The 16,233-nt window shown below is 42.8% G+C and overlaps 1 protein-coding gene across 1 annotated transcript in view; it reads left to right on the forward strand.

Moving 5' to 3' along the window:
* The window catches only part of ABCA1 (ATP binding cassette subfamily A member 1), a 132,747-nt gene extending 116,909 nt beyond the window's left edge, over window positions 1-15,838 (forward strand). The window contains exons 46-50 of the mRNA XM_078676675.1: window positions 1,679-1,782; window positions 7,204-7,296; window positions 9,282-9,525; window positions 11,118-12,334; window positions 12,398-15,838. Coding sequence (XP_078532801.1) covers window positions 1,679-1,782; window positions 7,204-7,296; window positions 9,282-9,525; window positions 11,118-11,258 — 582 coding nt within the window. The 3' untranslated portion in view covers window positions 11,259-12,334; window positions 12,398-15,838. The remainder of the gene's footprint in view (window positions 1-1,678; window positions 1,783-7,203; window positions 7,297-9,281; window positions 9,526-11,117; window positions 12,335-12,397) is intronic.
* The last annotated feature ends 395 nt before the right edge of the window (window positions 15,839-16,233 follow it).

Here is a 16,233-nt window from a genome sequence, read left to right on the forward strand (position 1 = left end):
TTTGAATTTTACATTTTGGTTCTTTATTTATTTACACTTTATCAATCTGTTAATATTAGTTAAAAAGTGGGCTTCTTAAACCTCCCAGGAGCCCCCGTACCATAGGTTAAGAGCCACTATGGTAAGCTAGACCAAATTGTTCAGAGTGATTTGGGTGAGGTCCTTAGTGGCCGCAGAGTGAAACAGTGTTTGTAGAAGCCCTCTCAAATCTACTGAATGCTCCAGCAGTTTCTTGCCCTTTCTAGCCATTTCCAGGTTGCAGGCTTGTCGGTCTTCTTGGGTCCTTTGCTTCGGCATTCTGAAAGGAAGATCTATCTACTCTAAATTGTCCAACTTGTTCTTACTATGTAGTGCAGCCCTCTGCTCCATCCGTTACGCAACAAATAGATTGGAATCTGTCTCTGAAAGTCAAGCAAATGCAAAACAGTTGTTTTGCTTTTGGCTGATGCACTGGTTTACATGTAGACGGGCAGCCTGTTGTTCCACCAGGGGGACGGCATATATTATACCGTCCCCCTGGTGGAGAGACTGCCCGCCACATTAAAAATGCCCACAAGCAGGTGGTCATTTAAAATGCATTGGGAGAAACTGCTGTCCCAAAAGTTTCTATCAATGCACTACGTTGTTTGGTGCAAGGCTCCATCTACATGACAGAGCCCTGCACCAAACAGTTCTCTTTTTTTATTTTCAAAAAGAAAATCCTGAAAAAAATCCTGAAAAAGGATTTTCCATGTCAACTTCCATGGCAAGGGGGCATTGTTAGCATTTTACCTGTCCCTCATCACCAGGGTTTGACTAGCAGTGATTGACAGTAAAAAAATGGCTACATGACCGCCCATCCTTATTGAGTGGGTGTATATATAGCGTTTTCTACAACAGCCCTTGCTCCAGTTGGGCCGTTGGAGAGGTTTAGCTATGGTGGTAACAGAGTAGTAATCGCCATAGTCAACCCTGTGGTCCGCCAGTATTTAAATTGGATGGGCAGACCATTATATTGGTGGTAAGGATGCTCCCTCGCAATGGATTATCTTTACTGCCAACGTATAAACAAGCCCCAAAATTCTTATTTGATTTTGATTTGCCTTCACTTATTCAATTGAGAAACACAAGAGGCTGTTTCTGCTGTTTTGATTAATCACAGTTGTCTCAGTCACCTTTTATTTGTACTGCTTCTGCCAATATAGGCAGTAGATCAGCCTCATGAGACTGCCATTAGGAAGAATGAATAGCAGTAGTGGAAGAATTAAGGCATCACCTCTGAGTCCACCTAGCCAAGTCCCTGCAGTTCTTTATAAAATCTGGACTGCCCCAGAGTTGCAGTGATGGCAAGGTTTAAATTAAGAGTCTTATAACCTGCTAGACAAAATGGCTGCCTCTGGTAAAAGAAAGGACAAAAAGCACTTAAAAGATTAATTCATGTCAGAATTACATCGTATAGAAGCAGTCATTTATGTTACTTTTGTTTAGAGTTTGAGTTGGTTGTGAAATCTTAAAAGTATAATTGCCTTACTTAGTAGTCTTACTTGTGTTGATCTTGTTGAAAACTTTTGTTCAATTACGTTTTTTATTCTTTAAAACAATCTTGTTTGATTTTTTGGAGGGGGATTTAGAAATAACATTGGCTTGTTGAAATATAAAAGCACAAACTGGGTGTGTAACATTGTGCTTTCTATGGCAGGATGAGCCTACTACCGGAATGGACCCAAAATCCCGTCGCTTCCTCTGGAACTGCGCCCTGAGCATCATTAAAGAGGGCCGATCAGTGGTGCTCTCTTCTCACAGGTAAGTGTTGACAGCTGTCTTATAGAGTAGATGTCAGTCCAGTCTGTGTGGGTGTACTTGTAAAGCGCACTGCGACTCCATGGAGTATCCTGGCGCTGAAGACCGCTGGGGAACCCGTCCTGGTTTTCCCTGTGAGATGGTCCCTTTCTGGGTATCTCCAAGGTGAAACCAGGCATCCCCGGCGTCTGTGGAGGGCCATTGTAGAGATGAGGCAAGCTTAATGCCCAGAGTTGCCGAGTGTGTTCCCTGGTTAGAGTAGGCACCGAGGCGAGAATTATCGAGTCCGTTTTGACCCTGGTCCACGACCCTGCCGTGTCGGGAATTGAACGGGCCGTTCTCTGCTTACGGGTCTGCCGCCTCTAACCAGTGAGCCACACCACTCCACTGGTCATTGGTTTCTGATGGATTTTCACAGCAGTTCCCTGTGCACCACTAGGTGGCGCCACACGACTACACATTCACTTTGTTACACCCCAGAAGTGGCAGAGAGGAGCCACATATAGGCGCAACCCCTGAATGCCTACATCAGTTCCTTTCTTTCTGTACCCATGGATGTGTGTGTGGATCTTGAGCTCTGCACCCCTATTCATCGGTTGACCAATCGTTCAGAAATCCCCTTTTCCAGAGTGCGAGGGAATGATGTTCCCACGAAGACCATCCTGATGTGTTTGGACTGACCTGCACATGGTCTGCCTCTGGTGTGTAGGCTCAGGGCATTACTCCAAGATGTCAGAAGAATGTACTCTAATGCACTAAAAGGCAATCCAGGACTGTGAAGCTAAGCTGTCTGTCGTCGAACACCGAAAGAAGAGACAGATCATGTGCAAGTCCATCTCCTGCTACAAGTCAAGGGCTCAGACCCATTCCCGCGATTGAGACTGGCCCTGTGACAAGTCTTTTTTGTAGTTGGAGTTGTCGTGTAATTTGGAGTCAAATTGGAAGAAGCGTAAGACGTCGAAGCAGAACTCGATCCATCCCACTACTATCTGTTCAAAGAGAAGTCAGGAGTGAGTTGAGGTGCTAATCAGTCTTGCTCCCAATCTCAGCTCGAGAAGCCTATTCCACAACTGGTCCTGCTCCATCCCGAATTTCCCAGGCCATCGGCGACACCATAGCAGGTCAAGGCCTTAAATAATGCAATGCTGAATATTTTTGGCACTTCTCCGTCTCCCTCTTGCGGGCCTTCAGGCCCCATGGATCCACAGTGGCCTCCAGCCAGGTTACCACCAATGAGTTTGCCCTCAGTACTGTCTGAGCCTGTCTTATCCATCTTGGGTTCCGCATTGACTCCAGTGCCAACTTCCACTCTGGCTACAAGACCTACACTGGTTCTCTCTTTATCGATACTGGTCCTGACATAACCGTCACCAGAGGAAGAGACCCTGCTGACTCCGGTGTCCGACCTCTAGCCAAATCTTTTGACCCCAACCAAGGTCGCGCTATGACTCCACTCCAGCGCACCTGGTTCCTACATGTTCTAGCTCAGACAAAAACCTCCTCTACCTTGGAGCCTTCCTCAGATGCTCCATCTTCTTTTTCGCTTAGATTTTGATTGGAGCTTGCCGCCACCTGATAATGTGGGGATGGTATACTGCCAAATTACGATGACAACAGTGCATAGATGGAATTGTAGAATGCCAGTGGGCTTGATACTGACAATGTGTTCATTTAGCTTCTTAACAGAAGAAAGTGCTTTGTTTGTTGTAGTGATAGGACATGTGGCTGAGATCCTAGACCTACTGCTACCTTCTGTTTAAGTCAAGACACATTTCCTTACTGAGGTTTTACATCCAGAGCCAGTCCCATCTGAACCTTTACATCATTTAATGAAGCCCTGTCTGACCCCCTTTGGGCACTTGGGCTAAGGCCTGCTCTTGCCCACCAGTGAACAGGTAAGTATTCAGATGCCATGGATCAGCACCTGGTGACCTGAGCTTAATTAGGCAGCATCCTACTCTTGAGAGCTTGGTGGTCCAGACGTCCACCAACAAAGTGAATCCTAATTTGTTTCCCATGACTCCTCCTAACAGGGTCTCGAAAAGGAGTGAGGTATTCTGGAAGCAAATGTTCTCGTCAGCCAGCTTGACATTTTAGTCGGTCTGTGTGGTCTGCCTGTTAGGCCGTTTGTACATGCCCTCTGAGGATGGGAAGCAAGATTTTGCTGCTGGTTTTGGAGTAGTGCGCCTCTTTGGCTCAAACCATATATATATATTTATATACACAATAAAACCATATCAAATAGGTATTCCATAATATTCATATTTAAAATGAATTAAATAATTACATAATTAACTTCTCAGCCTAGACCCCTACAAACCTTGTTGGCTGCAACTAAAATATAATTAAAATAAATAGGTATTCCATAATCTAAATATTTAAAACTCAATAAAATAATTAATGTACAAAATATTTATTAATTAGCTTCCCACCCCCCACAAGCCTAGCATCCTGCAACTAAAATATCAGTCGAATAAATCAGTATTTCATAGTTTACATGATTAACAACGAATTAAAAAATTAATAACTATAAGTTAATAATTATTACTTAATGAACTATTAATAATTATTACTTAATTAACTACCCACCTTAGTCCGCTACAAACCTAGCAGCCTGCCACTAAAATATAAGTAAAATAAATATTCCATAAATTCCATAAATAAAATAAATTAAATAATTAGCTATTAATAATTAATTGCATCTAAATTATTACCTAATTAACTTCCCACCCTATACCCCTACAATCTTAACAGCACGTGAGTAACATATAACGAAAATGAATCAATATTACATGATTTACATAATAAATAGCAATATAATTAAATAAAATGTATTAAATAATTAATAATTATTATTAACTAATTAACTTCCCACCCTATCCCCCTATAAACCCAATATCCTGCTACAGCATTATAAATTACTATAAAAAATAAATAAAGCAATCTAATCACTTAAAATTACAAGCTGTGTTAAAAAAAAACTTTATGTAAAAAATAGCAGGACTTAAAATTAACTTATCAACTAAAAAACAGTCAAATAATTTAAAAAACGATATTTTTAACGACTATAATATTGAAAACGATATTAAAAACATCAGTATTATTTAAAACGATACTGCTTACCTCAAAAAATTATCTTCTTGTCAACAATATTTGTGCATCACAATATGTGGGTATCACAATATTTATTTTCAATATTTCCGCATCCCAATATTTCAAAATCAATATTGTTTGTATCCAAACACCTAGAATGCCATCAAGTATTTAATTAGGGCTGGCTTTGATACTGCAGATCGCTTTTGGCAAGTGGTGGGCACTAATTTGTTTTCTGCCTACATGTGTGGAGGAGATCCACAGGATTTTTTGGAGATGTGCAGACATCCATTATTGATATGCCTTTCGGTGGGTCCCACATATTTGGCGAGAAGGCTGACTCTGCCCTCAACGCTTTAAGAAAAGCAGCTCCACTGCATGTTTCTTGGGCCTTTCCATCCATCCTTGCCAATTTCACTCCTTTTGAGGTTACTCCAGACGGCTGGGGCATAGACAATATCAGGCCACCACCCCAGTCCCCTCGGACAATGGACGGGGATCAAGTAGGCATCACACAGTCGTTTCTCATTCTGACAACACACTGGCATCAGTCTCGAAGCCACTTTGCCTTTAGTAGCACACTGCCTCCCTGTGGGAGGCAGAGTCGAAACATTTTCTTTTAGGGTAGTAGTTTATCATACCCATTAGGGTTATACTTTTATGTTTCTCTCTGACTCATCTTCCCTTCGTCCCCGATCAGCTCAGCTTTCAGAGGAGCAACTTTGGATCTTCTCCAAGGGATGTAGATCTTTCTGGCAAGAGAAGCCATCAAGCGGGTGTCAGTCTTGCAAGTGGGGACGGGTTCATAAATCAACTATTTCCTATTGCAGGGGAAGGTTTGAGTCCTTTGTCTTATTTTAAATCTTCACCACCTGAATTCCTTTTTGCGGAATGACAAATTCCAAATGGTCCAGAAGGGCTGAGGGCTGATTACACAAGGGATAAGACTGCTACCATTGCATGGCACATGCCAGGCCGCAGCGTGGGCCTCAGTGCATATGTTCTTGAAGCACTATTCGCTTTTACAGCCAGGTTCAACGGGAAAAGACATTTTGCCTGTTTGTTCCTGCAGGATTTTTTGGTATGAGCCCACTTCACAGTCCCTCTACTTTAGGGATCTACGGCTTGGGTATCTATTCTAAAGGTGGGGAATATGCCATTAGAAGTATCCATCAGAAAAACAAGTTACTTACCTTTAGTAGTGCTCTTTCTGTTTGATACTGTTTTTAATCGTAGATTCATCAGTGCCCTTCATCTTCCACTTCAGTGGAGTGGTATATTTGTACTATCTAAAAAGGTCTCAAATTAGAGATGTGCACCTTCAATTGCTTTGTGCTCCATGTCTGACAGTGTGGAAAGAGTCATCCAAGAAACTGACATTTAGCAGAGGGGCGGCGCCTATATGTGTCTCTGCTCCGTCACTTACCAGGTGGAACAAAGTCAAAGTGGAGCCACACAGCTCCAGCTAGCTGCACGCAGGAACATTGCTGTGAAAACGTTCGGATCCAGTCAGGCGCCTGGGGGATATTCTATGGGTGAGGAATATGTGGTTAGATACAGTATCCACTAGAAACAAATTTACAGAAGTTAAATAACCACATCTGGCAAGAGTTTACCTCCTTTCCTGCATCTTATCCTCCCTTAGAAAAGATCATGTGATTGAAAGGGGAGTGTGAGTGCTAGAATCTCAGCTTTATGATCATGCCGAAATGTGAAATTGACAAAGCCTTGCACATGTTCATGAGTTCATGCAATCCAGCGGTGGCCCTGAAGCCGATTTTAGATTCTCAATCAGCTATAGATGTGGGATGAAGCACATTTTCTTCCAATATTGCTACACGACCCACGACAGGAGAAATTACACAAGTAAAATAGTTTCTTTTTAGCTATTTTCAGTTATTGTTTAAATGTTGTTTCTGGTTATCTCCTGTGTTTTTAGACCTTTCATGTTACTTCGCATTTGTGTGCTGATTACAATCTGCCTTCATACCTATTTAAAATAAATTGTTTACAAGCTGGCTTCGAGCTTCCAGTATATGCCTGCAATATCTTAATTGGCATACAATTTTCATATGCCTTCTGTGGCTCCTTCTGAGTGGTATGAAATCTCTGTGCTCTGTCGTTAATAGAACTATACTCCGCCAATGCTATACCTGTACTCCATCGTTGCTTGAACTGGGGTTCCAAATTATATGCAGTAGTTATAGGCACTTGTGTATTTTGCATTAATAATGCAGCTGAAGTTCATTCCATAAGAAACGTGCTGTCTTTAATGGTGCTGCTGTTAGCAGGCATGGCTCTGCCATACTTATTGGCTGTATCTCTTTGCAGCATGGAAGAGTGTGAAGCACTATGCACAAGAATGGCAATCATGGTCAATGGGAAATTCCGCTGCCTCGGCAGCGTCCAGCACCTCAAAAACAAGTAAGGTTCCTTTGTTTCCTTATGCATCTGTTAGTCATACTTATCTGCCTCATCTCACAAAAACACATCCTTTTGCCCTATACAAGATTATTCTGAATTGAGATTTTGTTTTCTTCACCTCTTCATCCTGCGTGGACTTTGGTCCATTTTGGGTCAATCCACTCTAAATATGCTAGCTGTATCCATATTGTTTGTTTTATAATGACTGTAATGTTTTTATCTACTATAGAAATATATTATTCATTCATATATATATATATATATATATATATATATATATATATATATATATATATATATATATATATATATATATATATATATATATATATATATATATATATATTTTGCTGTTGGGGGCTTCCAATTGGAGGGATGCTAAATATTGTCCATTGCATCCTTCCCCAACAATTGCCAATGTAGTATCCCTCGTCAGTGGAAATGTCTCTTGTGGCAATGCGCTGTTTCTTGAGAAGTGATAAACTGGTCAAACTGCCATCATGGATTGCACTTGTGTATCCTGTGAAACATTAGTTTAGCACTGTGCTAGGAGAAACCTATGCTTCACATGCATTTAGAAAAGTTGTATGCTGCAGTTCGATGGCCAAGGGTCATGACATAGGATTTAGGGCAATGACAAACTGAGGCGACATAGCCATTAGCAAATTCTCTCTCTACTGAAGAAAAACACACTGATTTTTGAGAAATCCTTGGCAGTTTCTAATGAAATTGACCTCTTGTCAGTCAAGAAGTATTTGTCTAATCTAGATTATTTCTAGAAAATTAACTTCAGTTCCTCAGAATGTAGTCAATAACTACTGGATTAATACTATGGACAGCCATTCAGTTTCTCAGGGTACACAACTCGTTTACAGCATTTGCTAACAAGGACTTAGTTAGGGAAGGGAAAGAGGGAGGAGGAGGAGACGGAGAAAGGAAAAGATGGAGGATAAAAAAGAAATTAAGTAGTTATGCGGCAGATCTGGCACATTCATGTGCTAAAAGCATTGTTGTCTTCACAGCTGATCAGTAACGCTAACTAATGTTCCAACCTGCTTTATGGCCCTTCAAAAGTGGTTTGTATCCAAAGGTCAGATGAAGTCATATACTCACCATATGTTATATGTGCAGCTATTGCTACATTGCACATATTAGATTTAAACTAACTTTACTATTTTTTTAAAGGCTGATCTATGTTGGCTACATAGTCCCTTCACAACTTTCAAACTATTGACACAAATTACTTTTTAGCTCATAGTGGAGGGATGTGAGGCGGAGTATCTACCAGTTCGGAACATAGGGGCCAATTACGAGTTTGGTGCAGTTGCACCGGCTTGCCGCTAGCACAGCTGCGCCAAGCCTGCCCAAGGACCGCCGGTCATATTACGAGTGAAAATCGTGTACGGTGGATGGTCCTTGCCCGTTCCAATGGCAGTGCCTGGAAAACAGGCACCGCAATGGGGATGTTAACAAAGTTCCAGGACGGCATGGATGGTGATGTCCATGCTGTGCAGGAACTTTGGGGGAATACAGACAGCCCTCCTGAGTGTATTCCCATGGCAGGGGTGGCATGGGGCCCTGTAGGGTGCCCATTATTCCTGTACTGCCAGCCTTTTCATGACAGTTCTCTCGCCATTAAATGGCTGGCAGTGCAGGACCTCTTAATATGCTGAGCTGGACTGCGCCAGTCCTGCTCAGCATACTACATTGCGGCGCACCGCGCACTTCCACCTCCTCCTCTTCCACCAGGGATCAACTGTTCCCTGGCGCAGCAGGCGGTGCTTCACTGCAATTACCTTAGAAGTCCGAATGCCGCGGACGGATCACCAGCACTGCGAGTCTGGCAAGCCTATAGTGTTTAGCACCAGGGTTTAAAGGAATTTTCTGCTATCGTTTTATGCATGATAGTGATGACCGTACCTGGGTTGTTTTCTTTCTTCGTTATATTATTAAAGATTTTCAGAGTCTATTTGTTTTGTTTTTAGGTTTGGAGATGGTTACACGATTGTTGTCCGAATATCCGGTTCAAATCCTGACCTGAAGCCTGTAGAGGAATTCTTCGCAATTGCCTTTCCAGGCAGTGTACTAAAGGAGAAACACCGGGGTATGTTGCAGTATCAGCTCCGCTCCACACACTCTTCTCTGGCCAGGATATTCAGTATCCTCTCCAAGAACAAGAAGAAATTCCAAATTGAAGACTACTCAGTCTCGCAGACTACACTTGACCAAGTAAGCGTTTGTTGATTGCCTGTGACTGAAATGTGTTGATCTCCTGGAAACTGAGTATTGTAGTCAGAAGGTCAGTTTAAGAGAAGCAAAATTAAAAGAAAGGATGCTACACTTTCAACAACTCATTTGTTTTCATAGGCAAAAATATATACAGCAGGAAATGATTTGTCTTAGGAAAGAATATCACCTTTTGAATGGGATTTGCTACTGTTAGTAAAGGCAAACTTTGAGATCTCAGTGCAAACCTCAGGCCACAGATTTCAATCCTAGTAAGAGTGGGGAGAATGCCAGATATACAGTGTTACTTCATGGTTGATATCCTGGAACCCTTATGCCCCTTAGCGATGATAATGAGGTACATAGTCTTTCCTACACCCCAACAAGCCTGTCACTGGAAGTGATGCATAATTACATTTTCAGGCCTATTAGTGTCCACAGCATACTATTTCAAACATGGGGTGGAATTAGGAAGCCAGTAAGAAGGCCATAAAGTAGACCCACAAACTGATAATTTACATCAAGGCATGGGAAAAAATGGATATACATTTAGGGTCTCATTACGATGCCGGTCAGACGGACCGCGTCCGCTATTGTGGCAAGCATGCACGCGGTCCACCGCCATATTAGGATTTGACTGTCGTGCTGGCGGTCGTAGAGTGGTTGGTACCACCGCGGGTGGATGCTGCAGCCTTGGGAAAGGGCGGCAGTACATGTTGCTTCTGTGCAGCTTCTTCTGCACGTCCGTGCACCTCCACCTGGTCCGTGCACCTTGTGCCATTCACCATGTTGTCATTTCACACAGTGCACAGAGATAAGTGGGAGCACTATGTGTGCCCAAGTAAGACTTTACATTGCCCTGCAATGGCCAGGGGCCCTGTTTGGGGCTCCCGGATCCCTTTCCTGCAACGATTTCATGGCGGGGTTCCTCCGACTGCCGCACTGTTGGGATCTGTGATCCTGGCGGCGGTGTTGTGTCCGACAACTGTGGGTTCAACCGCCAGTATCATGATACGGCGGTCCGACCACCGGCATTATAATGAGGCCCTTAGTGAGGTGTAAGGTAAATCCAACGTTGGAGAGGCGTGATTGGTGGGCAGATGCCACTTTCTTATTGTAACAATGAACATCTAGACTTTGATAGGTGTTATTACTCAGTTCTCCAGTATTCATTTTATATGTGCCAGAAGGAAAAAATGCTAAATTGAACCTTTCAATTTGAACCAGTGACCTGAAGATCACACATGATTTCTGCAGTGCCGTCGACTAGAGGTACTGGATACTTCATGCAGTGTCTTGAAGTTCAGATGCTTTTAGTATTAACAAATAATCGACAACAGAAGCAAAGGATGATTCAGATGAGAAAGAGAAGACTATTTGTGGGTGTACATAATAAAATGAGAGCCTGAGCCTTTTAACAGTGACATTTGTGCATCATAAACCATTCAAGTCCATCACTTCTTGCTTGGATTTGAACAAATTGATTAAGTCATCTTTGTTATTTTTATTTAAATGTCATCAGAGTGATGAATGAATTGAAAATAAATTGAGGGGAAATGGCATACCAAATGTGCTTTCTTTGTCTTCCTCTCCAGGTATTTGTAAATTTTGCCAAGGACCAAAGTGATGATGACCATCTCAAGGACTTGTCGTTGCACAAAAACCAGACTGTTGTAGACGTTGCACTCCTCACATCCTTTTTAAACAATGAGAAAGTGAAAGAAAGTTGTGTGTGATGGTCTACGTTGCGATCTGCACTATTTGAGGTTGAAGAGTATATTAGAGGATCGCTGTTCGCCTTGCGCCTGCTGGGGATGTGACATTTCAGCAGAACAAGGCTAGGAAGATCTGGAGGGATAAAATGGAATAAAAACTGGACACTACTGACACTGTTCAATGCAATGCAATTCAATGCAATGAGAAACGAAATTCCATTGAACGAGGCAGCTTCCCCGGGACTCTGCCTTCGTGAACTGTTCTCCAACAGAAGACTTGAAAGTAGCTTTATAGAGCTTGACTGCAGTACATGAAGCTGCAACATTGTACCCACTGGATCCCGTGGGTTGTACGCCATTGTTTTTTCTTTTTCTATCAGTTTTGTGTTACTGTTAGTTTCAACAACATTGCTATATCTTGGCCAGTGATTATTTATTGCTATTATAGGGTGCATTAGTACACTAATGCCATGTCCGCTCTGGCATCCCTTTTATGTGAAAGAGATGGCCAGGTTGATGCATCGTGGTCTGCTTGGATTTGTGTTATGGTTTCACGCATCCACAGCCACCACTTAATTTTTTCTTACACCACAGCATGTGCGGTTGCAGTGTCTCTCCTTTTACCATTTCAAATCAGGTTACCTCTGGGAGGGATGCTGCCAAGAATGGTTAATACTTTTCATTCTGTTCGTTTATGCTTCTAGCAATGCAGCAGGAGTATTAATGAACATTCGCTTCATTGTAAGGTTTCCCCACTATGTCCGGTAGGTAGCCTGCCCCTTCAGGACAAGGTTTCCGCCCACGTGAATAATTAATTGCCCATGCTGCTGTCCCTTTAGAAGTACAATCATGGAGGTACTGGCTGACTAGCCTCATCAAGTACTGAGAAGTCTTCATAAGAAATGCAATTGTACAGTCAAATATACGGTGGCACCAATGTGATGCTTTTTTGGGCAATATAGTAGGCAGTATAAACACATACATAACTACGCTAGCCTCCAGTAACCCAGGATAGGATTTCCTATAAGCAAACTCCATCTTAACCTCATCACTGCGGCGCGAATTCAGCTGCAGTGCTGAGCATTCTAATTGCGGGCGTGGTCATGACGGCTCCCGGTCGTCATCAGCACATGCCCACCGTGACTCATGACGGCCGGGAGCCGTCATCAGCGTCGAAGAGGTTAACCTCTTCATACTAGCAAACCTGACAAATATTCCATTGCCGGCAATGGAGGGTAACTGCTCTGAGCACCTGAGAAAAAAGGGTGTGCCACTTTGCTGCAGGGTGTAAAGACGAGTTCATTTTCTTTACTTTGTGTTGATGGAGTGGATGTAGTGTGATGTGGAACCAGAATTAGTGTGCTACTATTGAGCCAAAACTACCAAAGCTAACTTTGGCAATGAAAGTCATGTATTCTTCAGCAACAAATGGTTGTTGGTAGCAACTTGCTAAATGGCCTGCTCCTGTCCTTCATGCCGTGCGCAGAGAACTTCACAAATTGGATACTGAGCCTTCTTTACACCCATGCCACCGAACTGCCTCCTAACCTCGGAGTAGAAATATCAGATGTTTTGTGACTTTTTAGGCTTATTCAGTGTACTGCAGAGTAAATGCCAAAAAAGAAAATTGTTCCCTTGAGGTCTTGTCATGCCTTGTTCTTGCCATATATTGTGACCTAGAGGTCAATATCTCAAGCCACCTTTTGCACAAAGCCATCCCGTAAAAGGTTTGTAGAGGAGCAGTTGACTTGCATATCACCGCTTGATGTCAGTCATGGTGGTTATTGTGGCTGAGGGGATTTTATCTCTGCACGATGGGGGGAAGACACCATCGAGAGCAGCTCTCAGTGTATAATTTCAGGTTAACAGGGGAAACGCTATGCCATGTGTTTGAACTACCTCTTCTAGTCACCATTTGTAATGTGTTTTTCTACTTTGTCCATCTTCCAAACCTATGAAAGCACATTTCAGGGTGTCTTTCCAGCCTCGAATACACCTATTTTCAGCCTTCAAATGTCATCAGGTGTGGCTAAACATTTTTGCGCCATCTTTTCAGACCTGCATATCTCCAGTTCTGATATGACCTGAACCTATTACAAAACTGAAAACTGTTGCGTGTTTGTGACTTTCTTTGTCAGTGGGCGAGTACCTCACTAAGAGACTGGGAGCGGGGTATGGAGGATCACTTCCCAACAAAATGAAAGCAGTTTGATTTTGCCTCCTGCTATTCCTATGATTGGTCACTTTAGCAACAATGTGCACTTGGCCATTTCATTTTAAGTCCTTTTCTAAATGTTTAACATCTATATTTTGGTTGAAATATCCACCTAAAAAATACTGCATCAACTACCATTATATAATCAAGGGAAGTGGATGTGGACTTAAGAATAGTAAATCTATACTTATGTTTATATAGTGGATGCAAATGTTTATAGGCCGTCGTAGTGTCAACCGCTTTCGTACAGTGATCTAAGAGCCATGCTCAGTTTTTGGGATCTGTATCAGAGGAGGACGACCCAGGCCACCGTTGTTGCCAAAGTTTTTGTGCATGCTTTTCAGGGGATTTCATCAGAGGACTTGTTGGCTATTGCTTCAATGTATGATTCTACACTGTTTGTATTTACTGCCTGTGGCTCCATCATGATATAGGAAGATGTGTAGAAATGCAATAACTCAGGCTTGTGTTGTGATGTTTTAAAGTGTTTATGTAGCAAGAATTTGAAGTCATATGAGGTTTGAGGTTAATTAACGGGGTATTGCAGATGTTGCTGCTAAATTGGCCTGTTGCTGAAATTCATAAGCATTACTCTTTATTAGTTCATAATGTTCTCAATCAGATTACTTTCTGCACACTCTTGAACTGCCATGTCTTAAAGGTGCCCTTTCCTTAATAAGTACGATCATCACCAGCCTACGAAAAAAACTATGCCTTATGGCAAGTACCTCAGGGGGCCAGTACAAGATATTTTTTGAGCATTAGTTGAAGTGAGATTGTGCCAGCCAACTTTCTTGGCACATGACAGCATTTGCTATATGTAGGGCCAAGTGTTATGAGTGGTGTAAAGATATACTAAGGGCCTTGTTACGAGTACTGCAGTCCTCAGGACTACCGTACTCGGTTGGCGGTCCCACCACTGCTACCAATGTGGGTCCACCTGCAGTATTCGGAGTGTGGCAGTTGGACCACCACGAGACTGCCGGCTCTGCCAGAATCAAGGATCCCGCTGTGCTGGCGGACTGCAAGCAGCCTCATTGTGCTGGCTGTGCCGATATCGGCACTGCCGAGCATATTATGTTAGCTTTTCACTGCCCATTTCATGGCGGTGAGCTCGTCTTCAAAAGGGTGGCGGAGAGGCGACTTAGGGGGCCCTAACAGCGTCCCTGGCCACTTCAGGCCTAGGGGTGAATGGGGGGGGGCACATTTTGTGCCCCACTGGAATTGCACCCTGAACAGTGTACATACCACATCATGCCGGAATGGGGAAACATCCTTTACAATGCAACTTTTACCACCCAGTGCCTTTACGACGCAACTATTACAACGCATGTTATTACAACGCATTGCGCTGGGGGGGCAAGCTAGGATAGGGAATGGATTTAATTTACTATCCAACACCTTCCCTACTATCCACGGGGACTGGAGTTGGAATAATAAATTAAACTATTCACTATCCAGCACCCCTAAGCGCTATGCGTTGTAACAGCATGCGTTGTAAAAACTGCGTTGTAAAGGCATGCGTGGTAAAAGCATGCGTTGTAATGTCATACATCCGCAGGAATGTGCTGCAAGTGCTGTCACGGTGGAGGTCTGCTGGGAAGGCTCTTCTATGTGCCTTACACAGCCCCCTCCCTGAGACCGTTGGAGCACCCCCCACCTGCTTGTAATCCAGCGGGAGGGCGCACGATGAGCTTGCCAGTTCTCCTGTTGGCAGGGCGGTGGATGTGGCCGACAGGAGGATCACTTGACTCGTAATAAGGCCATTAGTCTTGCTTTGCGCTACAACCTGCATGTCGCACAATCCTACCCTTATGGTGGCATTCCTTTCATCACACTGTTGTGTCTTAGGCCATTTACATTCAAGCAAATACTCGCATCACTTGTGTCCACTGCTACTTCAAACAACTTCTAGAAAATGGTGGTACAGGGCGCATCTACATGCCTGATGGCTGGTCTCATCAGATCAAAATTACCACTTGCTTGCTTTTACATGGTGGTATTGATTTTATAGTATTGTTTATATTTCAATAAGGACTTAACATTTGACATTTCTCCCACAGGACCCACTCCCCTTGAGAAGTGTTGCTTTTCTCCGTACTGTTGGTTCTTCATTCCAAGCACTTTATGTTTTCTGTAATGGGATCTGATTTTGCACTGGAATACCCATTATCTTTGCAAATACTAGACAAACGTTTTACAATATAGATTTCTACAAGAAGTCCTAAACTTGTCATTTTCATGAAAAGCAAGAAAACAAAAAAAACTTTGTATTGTCAGATAACTGTTTATGTGACGTATTACACACATAGGCAGGTTTATATGTTCAATTGCCTTGTATTACATAATGTAAGTCACAAAAACAAAATAAAAGCTGTGACCATTGCCTGTTTTTTCATGCACAAATTAAATGAAGGATTCAGACCACTGAAGCGATAGCGCTATGTAATCCCCAAGTCTTTCCTCTGGTTTTAGTCCTGGTAGCTCCCCGTTCATTCTCATCCTGCCCACCTCAGCAGATCTTCTGCAAAGGGGGTTTGCATGAAGGTAGGTTGTGTTGGGTTGGAAGATCACAGAAGATGTAATGTCAATAATGTAACCTACCACACGGAACTCTTTAATACCCCATGTAATGTGTAACTGCAGCCCAGCCTTTTTATTTTGTTGACAAGCCAAACGTGTACTTCTGATCTTCAGTGAACGCATATACCGACTCAATAGCAGTGTCGAGCGACACCTCTCAAGGAAGTCCATTCATTAATTGTGTGCTTCAGATTACCA

The sequence above is a fragment of the Lissotriton helveticus genome, chromosome 2_1, assembly GCF_964261635.1.
Source record: "Lissotriton helveticus chromosome 2_1, aLisHel1.1, whole genome shotgun sequence".
NCBI lineage: Eukaryota > Metazoa > Chordata > Amphibia > Caudata > Salamandridae > Lissotriton > Lissotriton helveticus.